Here is a 27,171-nt window from a genome sequence, read left to right as displayed (position 1 = left end):
TACCCGTACCCGGCCGGTTACGGGTCGCCATTTGCGACCCTGGTGCTGCCGGGTACGGAATCAAAACCCGTTTGCGACCTCTGCTCCTCGAGCATCGCCAGTCGCGTCGGAGCCCGGATGTGCTCGCGAGCGGCACCTGCTGGCCACCCAACGCAACCACGTCACGGAATCCCCCATCGGGCAAGCGTGTCAAGCACCACGATGTGCAAACACGTTTGTACGGTGGCGCAATAATCCAACACACACCATGTTGCACATGGACAGCCCCGTTCGTCGATCCACTGGCGGATAAGGGGGGACCCCCCCCGCCGCCACCACGTGCAGCGCGGTTTGTTTGACCATACTTCACCACGCTGGTCGGTGCACGTTGAAGGTGGCTAGGTACAGAATGGCTTCTGCTGCGTCATCTGCTGCTGCCGGCTTTTTGGGTCCCCCATACAATTTCCAGGCTCAACCCGGGCTTGGCTTTTAAGGTACGAGGATCAGATGCAGTCTAGATTTGGTCACAATAAAATCAAATGCGGGTCTAAAATTATGTTAACAGGTAAGATAAAAGATGACATTGGCAGAAAGATAATTTTAAGTTTACTTAAATATGCCAGTGGTTCATCTAAATGCTGATCAGTCTCCTGTGAAAATATACCCAGGGCCATGCCTGCAGTAATTCATATTTCAAATTAAAAACAAATCCCTCTGCCCAGCGCTGCGGATCACCCTGTACTCGATCATCCTGGGTGCAAATTACGTAATGGAGAATGACACGGACGTCTCTGAACGTTGAGATGACCGGGTAAACCAAACTCAGCCGGCGCGAGTGGACAAGTGACAAAAAAAACCACACCCGGACGACGAGATACTCCACGTAAGTTGGGTTTATTTAGTTTTTTGTTTTTTTAAATTCCATCACCAGTAAACAGACATCGGATCGGCTTGTGATGGCTAACCATGATGCTGTGCAGTGGCTACGCACGGGGTGTACTGCGATCGGACCCGCTCCTCCTCCTCCGGACGCCAACGCACTCAATCACAAACACGGGGGGGCGGGGGTCACCATTTGTAGCCAATAACAAAAAAAACACCCTAAACTTGTTAATTAAAAAAGTTTTACAAAGCCGCAATTAGTACACTCAAACAATTAAGCACATGGGGGGGGGGAGGGAGGGGTGTGTGCAGCCTTTAATTTTTTTTCTTAATGAAGTCAAGTATTTCTTTAACAAAAACAAAATTAGATTGAAATACAAGAACACCTAAGATCACACTTTTTTCATAACGATCTACAGAAGTTACTCGTCCGCCGTAGCAGCACAGTTAAGCATGATCTCGACGACATTGTATCCAACTCCCTCTGCCCATCAAACCAAGACAGCAGCCAGTACAGTTTCGTTTTCGCAAATACATCCAGGAATCAAACGGTGAAGAAAGCGTTCTGAATAGCAAGAGCCAACAGTAGCAGTTGAGCTGTACGTCAAACATTTGCACATGTAAACACCCTCTTTGAATTATAATTTATATCGTTTGATGCAGCCGAAGTGAGCTACGCGTTAAGACAATTTAACTTCCCCAAATTCGAGTGAGCGAGCGAGTGGTTGTCTTCCCTAGTAGGATTTCCTGGGACGTCAATACTGGATTTTGGGTCAACTCGTATTGCCCCAATTCAGGATAATGAAGGTCCAACAGAAAAAAATGTGGATGAACCAAACCGTTCCTGCAAAGTCTCCTGGTCATGTTTTTTTTTAAACCAAAACAGCTGGTACCTCAATGCAGTCAGATTCAGCTTCCTCCCCCACTCTGCTTTTAGGCTTTTTTTTCGGTGGAGAAAATAAACAGGGTTGTTAAAATAACGTCGGCGCATCCACACATTTCTTACTGGGCACCCACAATCATCAAAATAACAAGACCTAATTCCAGTGGCATGTAAAAATCAAGACGTTAAAACTTCATTAATTTGTTCACTTTCACATTTTTAGCCAATAACACCCTGTGCACAACACACATCAACGTGACAAACTGGTCAGGGCCCATGGTGTTGGTTTTGATCTGAAGAAGCAAGAACTATGGTCAGTCAGCAAGAGGCCGATAGCGCCCAATAAAGTATGCAGTGCGATGCGCTGATCAAATGCTAAATGCTCGGAGCACAGTGCGCCGGTACCCGATGGATTGTTAGGATTTCCTTTTCAAACAGCACCCAACCACTGCAGTCCATTTCTGCCGAATCCGGTTTCTGCCCACGAGGGGCAGGATGCGGTGTGCTTTGCACACACACACACGTTTCCCCGCGGCCGATGGGACTTGCTTTAATAAACTGCAAAGGCTAGCGGCAAAAGAGCAATCTATAAACTGCAGTAGTTTTCCACTTTTCCAAATTACTGTAATTCCATTCTAAGCTTTAAATGCTCATTATCAAAGCAGCGTGGACAATGGAAATGCATTTGACGAATAAGGAAACCCAAAATCCCAAAGCTATTTTTAGTGCAATGGTGAACGGGAGGGAGGGGGGGACACGGGGGAAGCATGTGAACGTCAACGGGCTGATATTTTTTTAAAAATAAACCGAAAAAATATTTTTACTGGTGTTACTGTAAGCGGGCACTGCCAAACTTGTTATTTCCACCTCACATCACCTAAAGCATGCAGACGCAACACGAAATAGCCACCTAAAGAAAGCCACCCACAGCTTAAACGCAGGACAAAAAAAGCAAAGTTTTTTTTTTGAAAAGGTCTCATCATTTATTTCATGTAGTATGTAATCTAATCTGGGGTTGACTGAAACTGCTCCCCCTTTTTCTGGTGAATGAAATTTTCTGACCGGCTGCCTGGCTGGGGTGTGGGGGGCAGGGCACAGGGGGCTTGGGGGGGGTAGGGGTCGGGGTGCAAGGAGAGCGGCCGAAGGGGAGGCTGGGGGATTGGGGTGGGAGGGTGGCCCGGCAGTGGGGGTTTGGGATGGCGGGCGGGAGTTTTGTTTGGGTGGTGCAAGGCCTAGTTCTTCTCGTCTTCGGCATCTTGCACTGGTTCCTTGCTCTCTACGGTCTCGGCCTCAGCTGAAAGAACACATGCAACAAAAAAAATTAAGGGCAACCTTTACGACAGCCACATCAATTCAGCCCTCCCGGGGAAGGGGGGGGAGTGGGGGGGGGCCTTTGTTACACGCCCCCAACGAGCCACATTGCATGATGCATTAGCAGTCTTCTCCCACCATGGCCTTGCGAGCGGTCCACACAAACAGCAGCAGCGGCACAGCAAATTCTCCAAACGTAACGCCACGAAATAGGCTCCTTTGGGGTCAAAAGTGTTAGCGTGCATTTCAACCATCGATACCGCATGCGTTTTTTTTTCCTTTAATCGTTCATTGAGTGTATTTGCTCTGGCAAAAACTACACTGTGCTCACGGTTTCTTGTGCTTGTTATTAAATGTCAACGGCTCAACATCTTAGTTTTGCGATGGGGGTTGCGAAAACAGAATCCCTTCAAAGAGATGCAGCTTCAAAGTGAGGGCAAGACGGCTTCAAACGGGCATCCAGGTTACACGAGCACGGCAGCACAACAGGGTGAGAGGACACACGGTTGACGGTAAGAGGCAGCAAGGAGAGACTAGGAGCTCTTACAACAGAAGCCAGATGGGCAAGATGGTTCCTTCAGAATTCTGACAACAAGACAGCACACACTGATGAGACACACTCGGAAGACAGGAGACGTGAAGGAACGTTTCAGTTGCCAAATAAGCACCCAATGGCGGAGAACGCAACGAATGGTGCCACAAAATACAGCGTCTGGTAAGAAATGTGACAACGGCTCTCGGATGTTGTCTGGTTCTAACCACGTGCTGTTCAGCATGGTATTTCGACACTTCGGTCCACGTGCTGGGGGGGGGGGGGCTTTGTCACCAACAGCTCCCAGCATGTGGAGCGGATACGTCAGGCATCATTCTGAACAGCATGCAAGAACCCGAAAACGCATCATAACTAAACAGCACGACCGCAAAAACCTGCACGGCGGCACGAACGACGATCATTGAGTGCATCCAACAGAAATCTGCTGTGCACGAGTAAATATTACAAACACTTCAACAATAAAGTACGTAAACACGCAAGGGATGTGTGTTTCTACACAGACGGCTTGTAGTACCGCAGGGCATTGCGTTGGCAGCTGGAAGCGGGTGTGGCCGGAAGTGACCAAGAAGCACGCAAACCGACAACTCACCGTCGCCTTGCATGTCAGACGTCCACAGCGTCAGGTTGTCCCTCAGCAACTGCATGATGAGCGTCGAGTCCTTGTACGAGTCTTCGCTCAGCGTGTCCAGCTCTGCGATGGCGTCGTCAAACGCAGTCTTGGCCAACCTGCAGCATCATGGTGGTGCGGCGACACCAGCGGCAACAACAACAAAAATCAACGGCAAGCAAGCGCCGACATAACCCCCCCCCACACCACGGCATTATTACCAGAGCGGGAAACGCGTCGCCTCACCCACCCCTCGCTCGGCGAGTGCGCAATGTTTCGGTTGACTCCAGCGAGGCTCTGGTGTTTGTTTTCAAACGGCAATAAGGAGCTTATTTTAAAGTCATCACTCATCAAGTGTGCACAGCCGTACTACTACAATCCCTTTTCTAATCTTATTGCGTTGCAGCCACGCGGCCCTCGCAGTTACTAATGTGGTTTCCTCTCCAGCTCCTAACACACGAGGGCAAGAACAGGCATGTTTCTAGCTTCGCCCTCACAGACCAAAGCAATTTTCGTCAAAGTGAAATTCCATTTTTTATTGCAGACCGAATATTCTAAGGTGTAGAGAAGTGTGAAAATCAGATTTTTTTTATTTCTCTTTCTGGATAAATGCAATCAACGACTGGTCATTTTCGAAAAAGAATGCTTTAAATAAAAATTTCAGCTGCTCCCAGCACAAAAAAGCGTGCAAGATAGAATTTAAAAAAAATCGCTCTGATAAGGTAGACAGGTACCTATACACAAGTCTATGGCTTTGTTAGCAACAATGAAGTCTTTCATAGCGATGGCCACGCATTTCATGATAACACCCGAGTGATGGCAGTATAGTCACTCATTTTTTTTATGTCATTGCAGTGACATCACCAGAGCACAAGAAGAGGATTTTGATACATTTGTCTGATTTTAAAGCTTTAAATTAATGTCAGACAGCTGAGGAGACATCCTGGGTACACATCTACAAGCAGAGATTTGTATGCTGGGTTACACGTTCATTCAACACAAGATTTATCAGCTATTCTCAGGAGACGACAGTCCTTAAAATTGTAGTGCTGTCACGTGTGCATGTACACACACACACATACAGTGCACCATGGGGATCCCAGTTTGGTATCTTCATTTGCGTCACCCCACACAACGTCCAAGGTTAATTCAAGCCAATTCTGGACAAAAATGACACTAACTAGAGCCTCGTATTGTTTTTTACTTCTGCGCATCTCATGAAGAGTGATGCGGACGGTGCAAGTCTGTGTTCACCAAACAAGAAAAAACCCCAAAGTTCCAAGGTATTTGATTGGTAGACATTGGACACAGGTGCACTTGTCACCATGCCAATAACAAACAATAAAAATCACAAAATCCAAAGCCCTAAACGTGTTACTGCAGCGGCCAATGAAAGATCTGTTGTTCCCCATTTGGTACAATAAGCATAGAAGCAACCAATGTACAAGAATTATTCCACAAGGGTTATTCAACCAGTGGTCCCATAGGCCAACAAGCCTCTTAAGTAGTTCTCTTGAGTAATATGGCTCCGAGGGGCAGAGATAATGATTTGTGACGTGAAAGAAATATAAACAAGACTTAAGACACTCGGAGGCACAGATTAACGGGCACATGCCCGACGCTGCGACGTCCTGTGACTTGTGTAACATGTCTACGCCCGACACTGATGGCCGAGATACGGCGTGACGTGGTGCGCCAGCAACAAACGAGTTTTATTGCGTGGCCCAACGGTAAAATACAGTTGCAGCACCCTGCCACACAAAGGGAACTTCACAGGTACGTTGACCGCGTGCGTGTATGTGGCAGACAGGAGGGTGCGCACGTCAGGTCCGCCCCCGCCCATACACTCACTTGCAAGCGCGGTCAGGCGAGTTGAGGATCTCGTAGTAGAAGACGGAGAAGTTGAGCGCGAGGCCGAGGCGGATGGGGTGCGTGGGTGGCAGCTCGGTGGTTGCGATGTCGCTCGCTGCCTTGTACGCCACCAGGCTGTTCTCCGCTGCCTCCTTCCGGTCATTGCCGGTGGCGAACTCTGCCAGGTACCGGTGGTAGTCGCCCTTCCTGCAGTGGCATCGCGTCACCCGTGACACTTGTGTTTAGCACGTGATTTATTTTGTGGCGTCGTAGCAACGGCGGATTGCGGTTTGTGAAATAATAAAGGCAATGTTCTGTCTCTGGACCAATGTTTTCCATCAAATTTTGTTTCAATTATTGATGGATAAAAACGGTGCTTTCTTATATTTTTACGGTTATACGGTCCCTTAATTTTTCCCAGTCGACAAAAGTTCACCAGACCTTTCACCTTTCAAGTGGGTGAAAGTTGCCGTATACCGTCCCAAATTGTTTGTTTGGTGGCAGCTGCGTTTACACGCCCATTTGAAAAAAACAACAAAACCGACTGAAAATATCAGCAATCTCACCATATTTCTGTTTAAATGAAAATGTCTGCTAATGAAACACCCTTTTCACCGATGCATTAATCAGAGCTGTGGGTCATTTATTGCACAAACGCAATCTAGGTTAATTGTATGGCTATAAAGGCACGGTGTGTAACAAGTGATGCCCTTACATTTTGTAGTAGAAGACCTTCGATTCACCCGTCATGGCGGCAGGAATCAGGTGCTTGTCGAGCACCTCCAGAATGTCCATGCAGATATCTTTCAGCTCCTTCTCCACCTGGGATAGAGGCACCACGAACTCAGAGAAAGCCCTTCAGCTACGCACAGAAAAAAACTAATTGGCCACCATTTTTGTGCAACATCATACGCTGTACTAAAATACACTTTACTATTAAAAATGAAAGATCTAGAATGAGCTTTGCATGTCAAGTCCTTGAGGTAGGAACGCCCCAGAGTCAAACATACAATTTCTACCTATGACATGTTTTTTAATAGGTGTAATACAAAAAAAATAATCAGCCGAAGGATCCAAAGCAGTTCCTGGGAACGAGGACACCACAATAGCACCTCACTAACCTATGCCATACAGGCCACACCACGTGCCAGATCAATCCAAAGCTTTTGAAAGCACCAAAAGCTCATTTGAGAGCAATGTGGGTCACCTTCTAAAACGGCTGACACGTGATCGGCAGCCTCGTCCTGTGCGCATGAATAAAAACTACAGACAGACGTGTGTGCGTGTGCGAGCGTGCCACTCACAGTCTGCCTGTACTCGCGGATGATCTTGAGTTTTCCCTCGCTGCCCTTGCTCTCCTCCTTCTGCTCGATGGAGGAGATGATGCGCCAGGATGCGCGCCGTGCCCCGATCACGTTCTTGTAGGCAACCGACAGCAGGTTTCGCTCCTCCACCGACAGCTCCAGGTTGAGCCCGGCCACCTTCTTCATCACCTCCACCATTTCTGAACCGAGCAAAAAGAGATAAGAGCACAACACGGTTTTTCAGTGCCGTTTGTCAATTAAAAGCCAACTCACCGGATGACAATGACGAGTCCTTCAATCGTCACCAATTATATAATTATCTAAAAAAGGAAGCTACAATCTTGATTTGAAGCTTTCGTGACTGCAGGAATCCATACTCTTTGGTTCTTTCGGTAAAATAAAATTAAATACACTTTTAAAATTATATTTCTACCTACGTGACTTTACCGAACGAACCAAAGAGTAAGGAAGCTACAAGATGACAGTTTTCTGCCGTTTATTTTCCGAAAATGCACTTGCTGCCGATAGTTCAAAGCACAACAATACGAATCTGGATCTTTATTTAGACTGGAGGAATCTGGTGAGCTATGAAGCTCTTGTTCAGATGCCACCGGTTGCCTCCAAAAAGGGATAAGAGGTCTCCCTCCATTTCTTTAAAGGCAAACGATAAAAAATATCACCGTCGGCAAACCACGGAGCTGTATCAATGTCCTAAAGGTGAGGTATACATATCTAAGTCATCACTGGGAAGCTTTGTTACACTGCAGAGGTGAGCACGAGTCACGTGTTCCCATTATTCGTAGAGAGAAATGAAAGAGCCAAACAAAGGGAGCTCTGCTCCATATACGGCTCATGCGCAATTGGCTGAAAGCACTGCATGAGACATTTAAAAATGCGCAGTCCTCTCCTGGTAAAAGACTGCAAGTGGAGAATGACCACAGTAAATAACAGATAAGATCAACAATTACAATGCATCAAGTCCAAATCGTAAATCCACGTTAAGATAGTGCATTAATAACTTCACAATTAAACTATTTTTTAATAGTTTTAATTACCCCTTGCCATCATGTTCTACATGAACGCTTAAAACAGACCTATACATTGAGAAAAAGCAATAAAATCCACAGACGCAGTTCTCTTCTCGTGAAGCACCAATAAAAATCACACACTCGCCCTGTGCCCGTGCACAATTCTACCCCTCCCCCAACACGTATGAATTGAATTCCTTAAGGTTGACATCACTCTCAAGCCAAGCTTGCTCGACGAACAAGCCCTGGCGACTTGAGTTGGCACAAATGGTACATGGCATGGAGTTCTGGTCACAAGCAGCATTTGCAAAATGAGCACCACCTGCCTTTAAAAGCCAGTTTTGCATGTCTTGTCTCATTCATTCTTAAACACAACAGCGTTGGTAAACCAACCAGCTTAACGTGACTTCTTGCTCAATGAGCATTGAAGCAGTGCTCATATCTCTTGCTGAATGGCGCTTGGGATGGAAATTCTACATTCGAGGCAGGAGGTGAGTCTCCCCAGAGGACAATCATTTCTGACTTTCCCACAAAGTGGTACTTGACCAACAGGCTACAGTTATGTCATAAGGACTTAAAAAAAGCTACACATTTTTAGGCCAAGCACTGAAATGCCACAAGGTCATTTCTGCCGCATGCGCACTGCATTGACAATCTGCGCGGCTGACATTAACCATTGCTGCAGCCAATGCCTTGCACTTTCATTTTCTTCCAGAAACACATAGTAGCCGGAAAAAGTGTTTTAAAAACACTACAAATTGTGGGTTGTCGTGAACACTAAAATCACGATCAACATTTTAGCCATTAAATTAGGAAAATGGACTACGGTAAAATAATACTACAGTAACATAGTTATCTCAAAGCGCAGCTGCCCACACGCGAGAATTAATCTGTGTTGCCTTGTCACGCGCAGAACGGCTAAAGCTTGGAAAAGGAGTGACCATTATACACACGTCAGACTGTGGTAAGGGCGTAGGAGGGGGTCGCTAAGCGATGCATTTACATACGGATGAGCCTGATCTGTATGCACGTCAAGTAAACTAGACTTCTGACGGTTTTGCCAAATTATAAAAAAAAATCCCGCAGTTAAAGGGGGAGGGGGGGGCAAAAACCAGTGCGCAAACTATCGGCAACCTTCAACGGCGCCGTGCAGAATCGAAAAAGAAAATGGCTCCTTCGAAAGAAACTGCAGGTGGCTTTTGCAAGGAAGCCGTTAGGACCCCACTGCAATATTAAACTGTTGGCAAGAGCCGACAGCTTGGCAGCTCGCCAGATCGAGAAGACCTGGATGGGAGGAGGGGGCTGTGCACAGATTCAGGATGCCTCCATTAGAGCAGGGAAAGACAACAACACCTCTCGCTCGCTACCGAGTGAGCGTCATGCAACCTCGCGCAATCAAACACTGTCCAGCGGCAGGCCGAGTTGCCTTGCTGAATAATTGATTTGTGCGGCTTGCATAATTTTGACTGTTGTGGCCCACTGATCGAATGAGTTCCACGGAATGCAATAGGCGAGTGTGGCTGCAGCCTTTGTTTGAGATGGCTTTGTATCTGGGGGTAGAATCGATAGCTTTATTAGGCAATCGTTTCCCCTGTTTCAAAGGACGTAAACAGGCCCCCACTGCAGCTGAAGGGCACGAATCAGTAATTAGGATGCATAACCTGCACATCGCAAATGTTGCTAGGTAAGCAAATTTATGCTTTCAAAAATGAGAAAAATGTTCAATGCATGTGTCCAGTCACATGGGTCCGATTCCACAAAGCTGCTATTACAGAGCAGACTTTGCCAATTATAATTTTAATCAGATACTTCAATAGTGGCTTACGTTTAAAGCCCCCTTTCCAGACGTGTAAAACAATAATCCCATGGAAGGCAGTCATTGATTCTCGAATTTTTACAATCGACCTACCATCAAATGTGATCATTAGACCTGACGAGATAATAAGAAAAAGGCTACGCTAAGCTTTGGAGCGAGACAGCCTGGAGCATGATTCCTGCAGAATTCTAATCTATCGCCCAGTGCCCGGGGCGTGGTGTGGGCCACGGCTGCTGAGGTTGACTTGGACTGGCTTGACGGAAGCCTGGCACCCATTACGTGCCGATCAGTGTTCCACAGGAAACAAGATGGGCCACATCCTATGACACTGAACTGCTTCACGTAAATTACCTTACTAAAATGTTTCAATACATTTTCACAAGAAATTGCCCTACCCCGAGTAAATTTGCCTTATAAATTACTTGACCTGGCAATGGAAGCACGTGAACATTGATCAAGCAACACGACTATCTTTTGGCTGGGGAAAAAAATGGATATCCACCTATCAGAAGCAAATAACTCATTACAATTAGCCAAGAATGTCTGTGTAACGCGCGTGACGTCACTCCACATGCCCCCCCCCCCCTCGTGATTAATATTCATGAGCGGGTGGATTTTTATTCACGCAGGTCGAGCGGAAATATTTTTTTCTCACAAATTTGCTTCAAGTTTGACGTTTCTTTATTGAAAGTGAATCTAATAAATAATTCTACGCAGCAACAAAGTGGATTTGGTGTCTTTTATTTCTTCAGCACTTGAGACAAAAGGTAAGTTTAATTTATGCTTCTCCATTATGGTAGAATAGACATTTCTCGGTGCTTTTCCAGATATTGTATCGATTTCCAATTTATTTCAACCCCAGCGACCGAAAGCAGAAGAGGATAAAGTATCAGAGCAGTGAATTTGAACAAATTGAAGGTCAGTTATATACAGTGCTACAGTGACATCAGTGAGGTGTTTTATGAAAGTTTTGTGCAAGATTCACTGCCATTAATGCAGTGCTACAGTGAAATGCAGTGAAGTGTTTGATGACATACTTTCGTGCAAGATTAACTGCCATTAATTTTACACAAGATACAAGTATACTCTGCTCAATGTTTTCGTAAATATTACAGCTTCCGTCCTAGGACGGGCAAAGAAGAGAGTTCCACAGAAATATCCTCTGCCCAGTAAGCAGCCTTAACACAGGCATTTAAATCATCATGAACATGCAAAGTTCTTCTTGCCAGTATGCTCATTAACTCTTTGAAAGCAGTCGTTTATAATATGATTATATACTTAGGTCACATTAATGAATGGTGCGGCGATTATGCTCTTTGTTAACAGAATTATCCAACATTATATTACGTTAAGCGAATGCATTAATTCACTGCAAAGGCCACAATTACAGCCCTCTACAAAACACTTATGGATTGGACATACCATTGTTGGGGACCGGATGAAAATCAATGGGATATAACCATCAGATGTTTCTACGGCATAAATTATGCATCCCTGCAACGCCGTGTTTGCAGCCGCGCAGAGACAAAATTTTTTTTTATCGGTTCAAGCATTATTCGCCCAAATGGTCCACAATGCTGCATATTTTTTTGACGAAAACAGGGCCACACAAATCACACCAGTCTTTTACATTTACTGCCTCAAATTATGAGCATTATAAGCAAATCGATCGTGGGGTAAAGCCTGTTCAGCCCAATTACGCAGCAAGCAAGCGATGCCAATTTATTAAACGGAACAATTCACGCACCATCGCATGCATGACCCCAGGGTCATGCAGAAACGTATTGGCAAATGTCTTACAAACACCACCGACAGCTGAGCTAGCCCCCAGCACCTTAACCAAGATGACCAAATCCGCAGGTAGTCGTTAAAGTCTAACATTGCATTACAATAACAAAATAAGGCTACCTGCATTATGCCAAACAATATTTGCAATTGAGAACAAATGGGGAAAAAAAGCTATTTTTTACATGCCTCTGCATGAGTGTAACGCTACACGACTAATCAGCTACGCCAGCACACTGCAAACAGCCACTCCCTGGATTACAAGTATGGCCCAGGAATGAAAGCCATCCTTACACAGCCAGAAAACCCCTCCCTAGACATGACATCAGCTCCCATTCAGCTCTGAGAAAGTGCTAGCCTCTTTAAGGAAACGCTGGCCACAATTTGAATACAGTATATGCTCCATTGAGCCCTGTGACCTATAAACATTACTTTTAATTTAACTCAAGTTTGTTGAGATGAAAATACCCTCAGAGTAAGATACGTAAAATGAGCTCCGGAGAATGCCATAAACTTGATTTATGATAAGATTACACGACTTTCATTCAAATGGCCTGTATGAAGAAAAACTGTACCGGTCTTTAAAAAACTGGTTCGGCACTGGAGTTAAGCTATAACTCTCGTAGTGTTAGTGAAAAAAATAACCCACAGGGTTCAATGGTACATCAATTACAACACTGCAGTTAGTTTTCTAAAGACGATAATTGGTGAATGGGGTCGTTAACAAATTGTCATGAGTCATCTTTGAAGAATACCACGTTAACAATCGAGAACAAACACGAGCTTGGGGACATTTGCTTTGTGCGAGAAGACTGCAAATTATGCAGCAAGTGGAGACGTGTGGGGGCCCTATGCAGCACTGTTAACACTTGCAGCCACAAATAATAAGAGTACATGATTAATTTCTGCACGAAAAATTCAACACGGAATTGTGCGACTTTCAAATTTTAACCTCCAACCTAACAAATTATTATCATGTAAATAAAATATAAACATGTGGATACAAGAATGTTATTTATATTCTCCAAGACACTCGGATTTTCAGTTGCCTATTATATAATTTTGCGTCTAACTAGGGCCCATACCTTAAGCAGAGAGTCCTTGCCAAAAACTGGCAAATTCACCAGCATCGATTCGGCTTCGGAGACGCTGTCAAAACCAGTCCAGCGTTTGCTTGTACTGAGTCAATACTTTTTACTTTATAGACGTTGAGGCCGTGTGACTGACCAGTTGTGCAAGAGAGATCTTGTTTTTTGTGGAGAAATATATATTAAGGATACACTGTCGTCTACTTATCTATTTTTCATAACAATGTAAGAATTGCTTTAAAACTAATGTCATGTTTATTCAGAAGATTTAGAAGGGATTACCCACCAACTTAATTTAGATGCAGTGAACTCCTTTTTTACAAAGCACTCTGGTGGCTGCATAAATCAGCCGTCGATTCAATTCAATTGTGTAATCGAGGTGGCGAGGGGGGGCACGGTACGGGACATCCGTGGTGCAATTTGGGCCGATGTTCCCCATGGATAACGTGACACGCTTAACTGCATGTTCACCTAACCTTTTCGTGTGCAGCCCCCCCCTGCCCACTTTGTCAATCAACTAGTTGATGAGGGCATGCTCATAGTGTGCTTGGTCACGTCTATCAAGACCCGTGGGGCTATTTGACCACTAGTCACAACGCCGGTCGGCGTGTTGGGTAAACGGCGGAAAGCATGGACGTGACAGGCACAGTACAATGGATTTGCTACACTGCCCTCTGCTGCCTACCAAGTAACCCTGACCTTTTCATATGGCCCTAAAAATTAACGAACGCGGCTGCCATTGCGGCCGCACCTTGAGGGCGTTATCGATGGAATCCTACTTCCGTCTCGATGGGGAGGGATTGCGAGCGATGCAGGCGTCGTCGTGAAGAACACTTCTTCCGCCAATCGCAAATGGGTTTCGCGTCTCGCGGGGCGCAGCAAAGGGCGCGGCAAACCCATGTACGGGCACTTTGGGGTTGTTGGGGGTTAGGGTTGAGGTCAGGTGGTAGTAGTAGGGGGGAGGTTTCGAAAAGATTTCCCGCTAAAGTATTTTTTTAACGCGGCAGTCATTCTCACCGCAGTGCATATGTCACCCAATGCTATTTTTTCATTTCACATGAGAAAAAAAGAGGGCTCAAGACAGCCGGCGAAGGAGCCCCCCTCCCCCCCTCAAAGAGGCGTCATGGTAGTCAACCATTCCCGGTGGACACCTCATCACGTCGGTGGCTTGTGGTGGGGGCCTTTCACACCCGTACCACTCGCCCTTCTCGGGTCACTCAGAGCAAATGAAAATGAACGACTCAACACCTCCCCCCCCACCTCTTGCAGAGATGACTCGTTCTGGGGCGGTGGCGCTCGCATGTCGCCAAGCTCAAGGCATTTCACAATAGGGCACGGAAGATTCCTACGTTGTGGGCTGCAGCCCACCAGGTAGGAATCGAGTTCGCTTTTTTTGCCAACTCGAACTCACCAGTGGTAAAGTATGGTTAAATAACTCCCAATACCCACACACGCATTGGGGTGGACCTCATCCAGCAGTGGACTGACAAAAGTGGGCATGGGGACATATCACAATTCAAAAAGCAATGACTGTCGTCTGGTTTTTACTTCCGTCGGCTATTGACGATGTTATACTGTCGTGCGTACTATCTGCACAAACAGCTCATCTCGTTTCGACTACCTATACAGTACGTACTGCATTACCGCCTTTGTCGCCTATACTGTCCCCGTCTCATGTGTACTGCTTGTACGGTGGGTTGTCTGTCCCTCGATCGTTTCATTAGCTTAACTTGAAAGCCATCTAGAGTAGATCCTTTCTTGCACGAAAAGCTGACCATAAGAAGCCATTGTTTCATTGATTAATCGGTTATATTCTTGATTTCACCGCAAGGGTCAACGCCTTCGTCATTCAGACCTGAAATTCGAACAGCGCGAATCTATAACAATCGATAAGACCGCTGATTTATTTAAAGATGTAATTGTAAGATGTGTAAGGTAGGTGAGCGATGTTAAATAAACGTAGAAACGACGGGGCCACCTTCGAGGGCTGTAATGCGATAAAGGCCCGGCAACGCCTTTGCCGCACCTTGCACCTCCACACATTTCCGTGACAATTAATGCATTTAACGGGACTCATTTACCACGTTGCAGTCAATTTAACGACAAATGACACATACAATGGGTTCCATCCCGAAAGGTTATCGAGAGCTACCATCAATTATATATAAAAATATACATTTACGCCTAGAACAATTTACGAGGCTGTAATCCGTTTAGCAATTATCACCGACGATGAAAACATTACATTAAATGTGTAGCAACAGTATCGTAACATTTACTTCGGCGTTCTAATTCAGCAGAGCCATAGACACATGTCTAGTATGAAAAAGGTCAGGCTGGTTGGAAATAAAAAATCAGTGAAAAGTACATTCGAGCGGAAAAAATACAACGCTTAAAACAAGTTAATAACTAGCATTACGAAAGCGAATTCATTTGGGAAGAGAAGCAATTCATTTAAAAAATAAAATCGCTAAAAATGTTGAAGAAAAAAAAACGCCCGAGGGCGCTCCCTGTAGGGCGGCCATTTTGAAGAGGCGAGTGGCCGAGTGAAAACGAAAATCTCTCACGCGATTCTCAATTAAAACACTTTTAAAAAACCCCTTCAAGCGAAAATACTTGTAAAAAACGTGCCAAACGAATCCACCGAGACGAGCACGACATTGTATCCCGCGTTTATAGCGTGTAAATCAAGTAAACGTCTGTCTTCCTCGCCCGCTAACGCAACATCGAAGCGTCTCCCCCCCCCTCCGTCCTCCGCCGCCGCCGCCTCCTCACCATCATAGCGCTCCGCTTGCTCGGCCAGCTTGGCTTGATAGACCTGGTCTTCCCTCTCCTCCATCGCGTTGGCTTTCGGATGCGAGTAGGACGAGAGAACGGAAAGAGATGGGAGAGCGAGGCAAGGGTGGTGGTGGCGGCGGCAACAGCAGCGAGACGCGAAGAGAGCTCGGCTCTCCCTCAAGATGGCGACGCCGGGACACCCTCCCCCTCGCCCCGCCCCTCGCGCCACTAGCCCCGCCTCCAAGCCCCCCTCTAGCCCCGCCCACAGGTCCCCCCACCCACGACTCCCCCCCCCCACTTTCCTCACCGCCCACGCACCCCCACCCCTCCTCTATCCCTCTCGCCCGTTCCGGCCTGCGAGAATTCCGATTGGCCAATAGGAGCGCCGTTTGTTTTGACGTACGAGGGCGCGTTGGCCAACCGCGCGTGAGATCGTTGGTTGCCACGGGCGACGACGGAAGGTTGGGTGTGGCGCATGCGTAGTAGGGGCTGGGCGTGGGGTGGTGTGTGGGTGGTGGGGGGGGGTTGAGGTTTCCCTGCACCCCGTGGGCCCGAGCTTGTAAAGCCCTCCACTGCATGGCAATGACTGACTGACAAATCACACCAAAAAGCCTAAATTTTAAACAATTTTCCTCGTTTCGTAAGCATTTACTTGATGTTTGACGCCTCGTATGTGCACACAATCACTGCTGGGAAGAGGCATTATATTAATTCCATTAAATTGTGGGATGGTGCATGGTTATGCTGCACCGATGATCTCCAATAAAGGTGAAACCTGCAATAGCTGCGGTCCTATTTCCTGTCTCGTCCATCAGCCATCATGCCTACCCAGTAAAAACAATGTCTAATGTGTGGGGCCAGAATACAGAATGTGTCACGAAATGAATGAGCGTAACACAATCGTAGACTTAGATCAATCTTAAGAGCGTTTTTTTCTGGCCCCAACATTCAAACAGAGCTACGCTGCACTATAAATTATTGGGGGTTTAACGAGCATACAGCTGCCGTGTATAGAATAGCAAGGCTTTACAGAGCTGATGATCACGAGGAATAATGACACCTTCACATAATTGGGCTGTACAGTGTGATACGTTGGGTAGACTGTGCTGATAATAATTGTTTTCTTAAGTAAAATCGCCATACAACTGCAATTGCTGTTGCCACCATTTCCTCAACATGTTCAAGGGGCACAAGATGCTATGCTCATATATGCCATGGGAGGGCAGGTGTTGCAATGTGGGGTTTCTTTTCATTATGCATTTCTTTCCAAATGTCATTTAGTGGGGAGGTGCTCATCCAGCAGTGGATGAGAGAAAGGGCTGCACGTGTACATGTTATGAGATGTTGTCGTATCTTACTCAATAGTCGTTTTGGACTCTGTCTGCGATGCGCGTTACAACCTGGCTGTCATATTGGTTATCACGTAATGCTCAAGTCCGCCAATATGGTAGCACCCCAGTAAACATGCAACGTTGAGCCAACTTTGGCACGTGGTTGCGACAGTCAGCCCAACGTTGCATGTTCACTGAAGGCATCCTTGCATTGACTACCCTACAATTGTGCATGTCTGCAAACTATCCTGTTGGGAAACAGTCTACTGTATATGTAGAACCATTTTGTAAATTCCACAGCTGGATGACGCCTTTGCCACACCGTGCGGGTTATATGACCATATTCCAGAAGAATTCCCTCATCAAAACTCTACACCATAGAGCTCGATGTATTTCCGACCGTCATCACCTAGTCAGTGAACTGGAACACGTACACCAAGATCTCAAGATGATATTCAGACTACACAATCCATAAAGCTATCACCCCAACCGTTGGCAAAGAACCATAAGAGGACCCAATCAAAACCATCACCTTGCCATACATAGCAGGGGTCACTAATAATATTTCCAAAATCATGAGCAAACACAAGATCCAGGTTCAATCTAACACAGTACATAAAATTCATGATCTGATCCCATTTGTGAAGGATGTGATCCCTGACATGCAATACCCCGGCGTTTACAAACTAAGCTGTGTCTGCGGCAGTAGTTACATTGGGGAAACTAAGCGACATGTCTCGGACCGTGTTCGTGAACATAAGGCAGATCTGAAACACGGTAGGACCAATACATCGGCCGTGGCTGATCGTTGTTTTAATGTGGTGGGCTCACACGAAATTGATTTCGCAAAGACGAAGGTACTTTGCAAGCACACTGGTTATCAACCAAGATTCGTTCATGAAGCAATCCATATATATAGACACAGACACAATTTCAACCGAGAAGATGGGTAAACACTGAGCAATCATTGGAAGGACGTTATCAACCAGTTTAAGTCATAATTGGCTATGATGTTCCTATCCTACCACCTTCCGATGTTAGTTGTGCTTTACTCCCATTTCAAACTTGCGCTTTCACAGGGTTCACACTAGCACAGTTACTTCGCGCGCCGACCCCTTGGTTGCAGCTCTTGCGATCTCCCATTAACATGCTAAACTCTATTTAACGTGTTAATTTTCACCTGGCAGCCCTTTGATTGGTGGAAAACCAACCACCATCGGGTTGGCTGCCCACCACTTACATTATCATTGGCTGCTTACATTTGGGCAACGCCCATTTCAAACCCTTATAAATAGTTTGCCTTGGAAGATAAACCCCCTTTTCCTGAAGACAACCGCTTGTGTTGCGATCGAAACGTCGTAGTTTTTTTCTTTTTTTGTTATTTTCTTTGAACCTATCTACGTGACTTTACCGAAAGACCCAAGAATATGAATTCCTGCAGTCACAAAAGCTAGTTTGTGAAGGCAGGAAGCCTTCACAAACTAGCACAGTACAGCTGATTCTGCTGCACTGCCCTCCGCTGGCAGTGTAGTACTGGAGCCTATAACACCTGTTTATTGTGGTGACTCCACGGACAATCTCAACGAGGCTTCCGATATCTGGTGGGGGGTTGGGCACACTACAGGTGATTTGGTTATTTGGTGGGTAAACGGTGACAGCGTCTTATAGTATAGTTAGACTTGTACACCACTTTTTAAGATTTAAGATTCCTATATGTTGAATGTATGCACCTTCCTGCCAAAGTAAATTCCTTGTCTGTGCAAACTTTCATGGCGAATAAACCCTTTCTGATTCTGATTTATGTTACGGTTAAAATCCGTTCAGTCTCAGGAGTCATTCACTACAGCGACTTGGTCCAAGGGTCGAGTTTTAGCCGTGCCCCAAAGATAATCTAAGAAAAACAAATGGCGCAAATTTCAGTCGTGGTCATGAAGACCATTACATTTGCACCTTCAAAATCCCACTGCTTACCTTTTAGGATCATCACTACCTCATGAAAGTTTTTTCCCTCACAATATGAAGAATGTTCCTGTTTCGTATTTGCATTTAAATTGTGCGCACATGAAACATAATCTGAAGACGCCACACAAATCAGCGTGGTTCCAGCAAACAAGCAATGTTGGGCCAATGTTGGCATGTGGTTGGAATCGTTTGACTAACTCTGGCCCATCGTTGGCCCATAGTTCCAAGTTTACTACACTGGGATGTGTCCATCACTGTGAAAAATTAGGCAAACGTTTGTGTATGTTACAGACAAGAGACAGCCATAGGCAGAGGACATTGGGCCTGAAGAGGGGCGGGCAGAGATTTGATTGCAATAAATGGCTTGGGGAGAGAGTGCAAAATAGGGGTGGGCAGCATAGGATGAGTGTAGGTAGACCAAGATAGCATAGACCTACGTGATGTGAAATCTGTTTCGCTTAGCTCTTGTAATGTACGGCCATCTATCAATCCACCGTTGAAGACAGCCTCCCAAGCCTTCCAGTTATGAGGTTTGTTTGACCATACTTCAACCAAATCTGCTGTTAGCTGTGGCTGGGAATCAAACCCATGTCGCGAGGCTCATGCCGGTGAGCACTAATAACCGCAGTGGCACTCCACCCCCTTGAAATGTGTACAACAGACCATGTCTTGTGCCCAGTTGGTGTAAATCTTTACGTAGAAACCCATGGAAAAAAAAAACCCACTCAGAGTTCCTCACAAACACTGTTGCTGTGTGCGTCGTGGAATGTGTGGAAAATGTTGTTTATTTGTTCATCTCGTTTTTTACCTTCTACAAGCTGGGACCGATCATTGCTTGTATCAGCAAATACAGTATTTTGTGTAGATCATTCCCCTTGTCTAGAACTCGTGGGGGTAGCGTTTGGCGGGGGAGGGATGTAAAAAAACGCTTTCTAAAATGGGTGCATTTTGTCCACAGACATTAAACACAACGGCCAATCCAGCTTAGAGATCTGCCACATCCTGTCGATAGCAAAACCAGGGCTGAGGTTCTGCATTGGTTTATTTTTTTATTTCTTTAGGATTAGCGCGGTTTTTTTTTAACGCAGCCCTTTCTGCACGTCCACGCAGACGCAGTACGGTTTGACAAATGCCCATGCTCAGCTATGGCTTTCTGCCGTAGGAAGGCATGGCTTTTGCCAGGCCTCGTGGGAATGGCATCAGCTGAAAAGCTGCCAATTAAATGCTGCCGCATACAGGCAATTTACCTATGCCCATGGGTGCAGTGACTGAATGCCGGGCTGAATGCGATAAATACGCCAAAGGTGCTACGTGCAGCACTAAACGATGTTAAACGAAAACTGCCATCGGCTCTCGTAGTGCATTTAAATACAGCCCGAGGCATAGGGTTTAGCGTTTTCAATAACCGTACTGCTGGTATGGTGTTCCTCGCCTAGAATCCCACGTGTGATGTGTATGTACCATGCCATTTTAGGGGCCGTCCATAAATGACGTCACGCGATTTTGGACGATTTTTGACCCCCCCCCCCCTTGTTACACGGCGTCACAAAAAGTCAGACCCCCCCTCAAATATGACGTCACAAAGCTCTGCCCCCCCCCCAAAAAATATAAAACATGCTTCAAATCGCTTTAAACTGTTGTCATTGTAGTGCATATTTAATGTGCCGCTGCACTCTGATGTTGTAGGAGAAAACATTTGTTAAAAAGTCTATTTAATTAAGTGGAACGTGTTGTCTATATTTATTTAAAGTTGCGCATTTTGATGTGACGTCACATTTCTCAACCCCCCCCCTCGTCACACATCATCACAAATGTCTGACTCCCCCCCCCCCTAAGTGCGTGACGTCATTTATGGACGGCCCCTTATGAATAAAAACGCAAATAGGTGGAATACAAAGTAAAACTGAATAGTGGAACATTAGATTTTAGAATCAGGCCTCAAACAATACTGTTATCGTATAAATAATTAATAAAAATGCTATATATGCAGTACTTCTGTAAATATTATTACACTAATACATAAATGCATTTTGAAAAATGGTGCGCACTGCCATTCAACTGTTATACAAAGTCCTCACAACATCGTGTCGGTCATGGGGATTGTTTGACCATACTTCACTACGCTGGTCAGTGCTAGTTGATGAAAGAGGTACCTAGGTTCACTTCAGATAGCATTTGCCACTGATCTCTGCCATGACCATGAAATTAACTCAAGGCGACCAGTTCATAGCACAGTGCACTAATCCATCTGCCTCCTGTTAATTAACTATTTACAAACTGAACAAATCTAGCATAGTGTTGATGAATGCTACCACCATTAGATAACCGCATAACATATTTTACTGCGGTTAGATTAAAAATGAAACAATCTAACCATTCTATAAACGATGTTCATTTTGCAGACGCAAAAGTAGTTAATTGTTGAGTGTTGTTAGGCGGTGGCTTGTGACCCAGAGCATTGTAAAAAATGATGCCAGTTATGTCAAGATTGATTTGGAATGCTCTATTATAGACAGCATATGCCTCGTCTAAAAGCAGAATGCTGTTAAGCTATGAAAATAATTGCAAGGTTATGCTAACCCTGTTCTGTTGAGATTTGAGAAAGAGAGAAAAAAAGAACTGGGACAAGTTCTTCATGACAAGGTGTTCTTTAACTCTCCGAGGTCCAGTAATTAACTTCTCTCCAGACATATTGCTATAGGTGGGTCATTGTTTAGAGACAGTGGGTAATCCTTGCTACTCTACTTGTTTGTGAATTAAAACATCGACACACCCTTAGATAGACAACGCCATTGTGTAGTCCAATAGTGCCATGGGAAATACAGCCCACTCACAGTGGAAATACATCATTTCAATGCAACTATTCAATGGTATTTTTTTTAATTACCACAATTACAACCTCACAAAGTGTATGGTGTTAATACATATTTTTTACGACAAACCAGTACAACACTAGCATACGTTTTGACGTTGGCTGCGTATTGCTCTTTGGTATTTTTAAATCCTTTATATTAAGTTCGCTTGCTTGCTTAGGACCGTGCAAATCTTTCCGTCGTTTTTTAACCCACTTCCCGTGATCCAATCGAGCTGACATTTTCCACACAGACTCGTTGTGCGTGACAATTAATGTTCGTGAAATTTTTTTTCCAAAATTTTACACTTTTTAGGACAAAAATATTATATTTAATTACCAATTGCTTAATGGTGCAATGCAATCATCTGACCCATAGGTGGCAGCCATCTCAAGCCAGAGGACGAGAGGACTCTAGCCGCCACGCATATAAAGGATTTATAGTGAAAAACTTAGTTTTTACGGGTAAATTTTTTGAGGTTATGTCGGAGCATGATGTCCGATGTTTTCGCTCCACGTGCTGGAAGCATCTTCAGGGACAGCTCCCGTGGTACAACCCATATACTCTACACGTCGGAGAGATATACCAAGCAGCTAGACTGTCCCTGTTGCATTGTACGCCGTCCTACAATGCACTATTGCATACATTCACGCAATTTCTGTAGATTCAGAGACCGCTGGAAACCAAAGGCAAGCGAGAACGCAGCAACAACAGGCATCAACAATTGCCCAAGGGGCCGTCCATAAATGACGTCACGCACCTAGAGGGAGGGGGGGTCAGACATTTGTGACGATGTGTGACGGGGGGGGGGTTGAGAAATGTGACGTGACATCAAAATGCGCAACTTTAAATAAATATAGACAACACGTTCTACTTACGGTAATTAAATATACTTTTTAATGAATGTTTTCTCCTACAACATCAGAGTACAGCGCCACATTAAATACGCACTACAATGACAATAGTTTAAAGCGATTTGAATCCTGTTTTATATATTTTGGGGGTTTTTTGGTGGGGGGGCAGAGCTTTGTGACGTCATATTTGAGGGGGGGGGTCTGACTTTTTGTGACGCCGTGTTACGAGGGGGGGGGGTAAAAAATAGTCCAAAATCGTGTGACGTCATTAAAGGACGGCCCCAAGCTATGTGGTCCTAAGTTGGGATGTTTGGGACGTTTGACCAACCTCCTTCAGTCATATGGTAAGGAAACCGGAGCACTCGGAAAAAAAACCGCGTATACAAGGGGGCAACACACTATCCCACACGGATGGAACAGATGGAGTCCACATTTCCTAGCGTTCATGTACCTTGACGCACACGGGAAGGGAGTTTCGCAATGTTTGTGTGATTCACCATCCCTCGCTAATAGAGTGTTGGATTGCGAAGTTTCCTCGGCAACCGAATTGATAAAAAGGCTCCTGGCATGTGGAGAGAAACGTGGGACATCATGCCCGAACATCACGCGCACACAACATAGGATCAGCAGTCCTAGTGGTGCCCGGGCTTTGCATACACAATACAGTGTACAAGTCTAAATTTCCCAAGGGTGTGAATACACCCGCCCAACCCCAGTCATCAAGAATGTATCCCGCTAAGGTGCCGAGGCTTGCAAGATGATTGTGATTCACTCAGCAGCAGCAGCAGCGGCAGTACGGTCTTCTCACCACAGCCTTACAATTTCTAGATTTGAAGATTTCGTGACTGGAAGGATTCATATTCTTGGGTTTTTTCGGTAAAGTCACGTAGGTAAACAATACAATTTAAAGGCTAGCCGTAGCTTCAGCCGCACCAACCTTACCATAATTATAAAAAGGGGGCCTGTCCTGGCTCCTCCCCCCTCAACCAGTATATATACGGGTCGGATCTCTTGGAATTTCTCATTAACTTGATATAGCAAGCGTGCTGTGACGGTTCCACCTGAAGACGGAAGCTTGTGTTGCCTCCGAAACGTCGTGATTTTTATTTTATTTTACTTTAATTAATTTTATTTTTTACCTACGTGACTTTATCGAAAAAACCCAAGAATACACAGCCTTACAACTTCCACTCATGGAATTCCTGAAGGCTGCCTTGTAGAGCAGTGGTGTGAAGCCACATCAGCAGCTCTCAAACTCTTCATTAATCCCGGCTGCTGCCAATGAGATTCTCGCTCGCTCGATCATCCTTTAAGTTTGTAGAACGGCGACTTGCAAAATAATCGCTCTGTGTCAGCCCTTGGCACACAACCGCTTGACTTTGGTTTTGCCGCATCATTCCTGTGTCAATACCTCTCCCGATTATTCCCCCCACCCAATATAATTAATTATGCGTGGTGTGTTGCGCACTGCGATATGACCGCAGTGAGCTGAGTTTGATTTCTGGCCACGGTTAACATCAGTGGCGAGTAATATGCGAACAGCTTCTGGACCCCCAAATCTCATTACTTGTATTGACCATCTTCTTGGTTCTTTCGGTAAAGTCACGTAGAAGGGAAATAATAAAATAAAAAAAATCAAACATAATAACATAATTCTCACGACGTTGTGAGTCACGTAGAAGGGAAATAATACAATAATAAAAATAAAACATAATAAAATAATTGTCACGACGTTGTGAGAATTCTTTTATTATGTTTTATTTTTATTATTTTATTATTGCCCTTCTACGTGACTTTACCGAAAGAACCAAGAAGATGAATCCCTGCAGTCACGAAAGCTTTAAATCGAAATTGTATTGACCAGTGCGGTGAAGTATGGTCAAACAACTCCCATGACCGACACGGTCTGGCGAGGCCTTCATCTGGCAGTGGATTGACATTCGTTTACCTCTGGAGTGATTGTGGGTGCAGCGGTTAGCACATCGCTCCATGAACCAGATGAGACGACCTGTTTTAGACTCCTGGCAATGGCTAACATCAGAGCCTGGTCCTCGAAACCACACTCCCACCCACAGCACTCTTCCCCAAGCTGCGTTTGTGGTAAAAAAAAACTCAACAAGGGCAAAGGGAAGTCTTCATCCAGCACTGGTTTGAAAACGGGCTGAATAATTTGTATTATTAGGTTTGCATAATGCGTTTTTGTGAGTCAAGAAATAGACCAATGATATTAAAGTGAATACTGTTCAAACAAGGGTCGCACTTGTAATTTCCTGACCATGGCCATTGTGGAGTCCCTCGTTTGTATAATCTTTAATCGGGTGGTTTTTAATCAGCAGGTCAAAATTAACTGCCCGGTTTAACTGTTGTAAATTAAACCAATTGTGCAAAATTGTATCGGCGCGGAAGAGATCAAGTCTGCATCATAATCCAATCTCTTTGGTGATGTTGTGACGTGAATTATCCACGAGGGATGAAATGAATCACCCTCCTCCCATGCAATTCGAGGAATTGCTCCGATCCTGGGTTGTTGGTGGACGTGTGGTAGCGCCTCGAGTGGCTGCAGGGATGACATAAACCCAATTCCAGTTTACTGCGCACAACATATACCAATCAACACACCGATCTTACCACACACAATGTTAAGCACTATTCTGAGCTTAATATATATAGATAGATTCATCATGTATGCATCGTTTCACCCCATTCATCGGTAACATAATTTTTGATCCCAAATGCCCCAAACGCCAGCGAACTAAAGTTGGAAGAGATAATAGATAATATGGCTCTTGAATTGAGCAAGGTTGTAAGAACTAGATTTCAAAAGGAGACGATGGGAGGGAATTCCAACGTGGAGCAGTGCAAAGGGAGAAGCAGACAGATACATAAATTTCGATTTAAAGCTTTCGTGACTGCAGGGATTCATCTTCTTGGTTCTTTCGGTAAAGTCACGTAGAAGGGAAGTAATAAAATAATAAAAATAAAACATAATAATTATTTTTATTATTTTATTACTTCCCTTCTACGTGACTTTACCGAAAGAACCAAGAAGACAGACAGATAAATGTTTTGATCGGCAGTGTGGTGAGTGAGTTAGTCCGTGAAGAGAGTGGATGTGAAGTTGGTAAGCGGTGGCGTAGTGGTTAGCGCACTGCGCTGCGAACCCGGCGACGACAGTTCGATTCCTGCTCACAGCCACCAACACAAGTGACGCTTATCTGAATCGGTCCTGGGCCTCCTCTAGGTGAACTCAGCTTCAAATTAGTACCTGGTGCGGTGTGTAAACATTGCCACGAGGGAGAAAGAGGTGGCCTGGCGTGGCCACCCATCACCCCTTCATAGGTGCTCGCTAACAGCACTTGCCCCAACAGTCTGTTAAGGCTATACGGTAGACCTCTGTCTTAGGAGTGAATCAGTGAAGTTCTTGATCATTAATACTGCTCTACCTTGAATTATGTCAAGTTCAGTAAGGTAGGAAATGTGTCCCACCCCAGATATACCAGCCCTCGACCACACCTCCTTTGTCATTAAATCTTACCTATAAACGTCATCATATAATATAATTCGAAATGCCTCAACCAGTGTTCCTCCATGAACGTATGACATCAACCCTTAAATAAATAAAATATCAACGTGAGTTTTTGCAAGCGTTACCTAACTAAACGTATTTTAAGGATTAACGAGCAACTAACATTTTGACAATTACCCTAGCTTTCATAATGACTCTTTGCTTGTGGGAAAACATTTTAATGGTAACTCTGAAAAACAATGATTAAAGTAACAAAGACGCCCCAGGATAGCCTACATAGATCGTCCTTTGCACGAGGTGGGGAGGGGACCAGATGTACACCCGGCCGCCTTTGTCTCTCCAAGGCGCTGATGTTTGCACACCACACACACACTAGGCTGAGTCGACCTAGCAGAAGCCCAGGACCGGTTCAGATGTCATTCGCCACTGAAGTCGGGTCACGCGAAGTGCTCTTAAACCCACCGCTCTGAATCAAACGCAAGGTGTACACATTTTCACATGGCCTGGCAGTAGAGGCACGTAGTTTATTCTGTCTGCGGTCAGTTCCCCTTTGTTGAGCAAGTACTGACGCACACCGCTGATGTGAACTGCAGCTACTAACGCAGCTGAGACAAGTGCAGACTAGCCAATGTTGGGGGCAGGGCTTGGTCTTGGCAAAGTGTTTAGTAACGAATGCCTTGTCTCGAACACTTTGCTTCTGCTCATTAATAAGCTCCGATAATAGTGCCACTTGGTGTACAAATGGCAAGTTCACACGCTGAACATTTGCTTCTCAGCGTGC

General features: G+C 45.2%; 1 protein-coding gene across 1 annotated transcript; it reads right to left on the bottom strand.

The window, feature by feature from the left end:
* Positions 1-854: 854 nt before the first annotated feature.
* Positions 855-16,077, bottom strand: LOC144945312 (14-3-3 protein epsilon-like). The gene is made up of 6 exons (XM_078873740.1): positions 15,863-16,077; positions 7,371-7,570; positions 6,782-6,888; positions 6,067-6,273; positions 4,198-4,334; positions 855-3,038 (listed from the first exon to the last, which is right to left on the bottom strand). Exons 1-6 carry the CDS (start codon positions 15,924-15,926, stop codon positions 2,977-2,979), a joined length of 777 nt encoding a protein of 258 aa, XP_078729866.1. The 5' UTR covers positions 15,927-16,077; the 3' UTR covers positions 855-2,976.
* Positions 16,078-27,171: the final 11,094 nt, after the last annotated feature.

The sequence above is a fragment of the Lampetra fluviatilis genome, chromosome 37 (assembly GCF_964198595.1).
Source record: "Lampetra fluviatilis chromosome 37, kcLamFluv1.1, whole genome shotgun sequence".
NCBI classification, from domain to species: domain Eukaryota; kingdom Metazoa; phylum Chordata; class Hyperoartia; order Petromyzontiformes; family Petromyzontidae; genus Lampetra; species Lampetra fluviatilis.
This window is presented reverse-complemented; position numbering and strand designations above follow the sequence as displayed.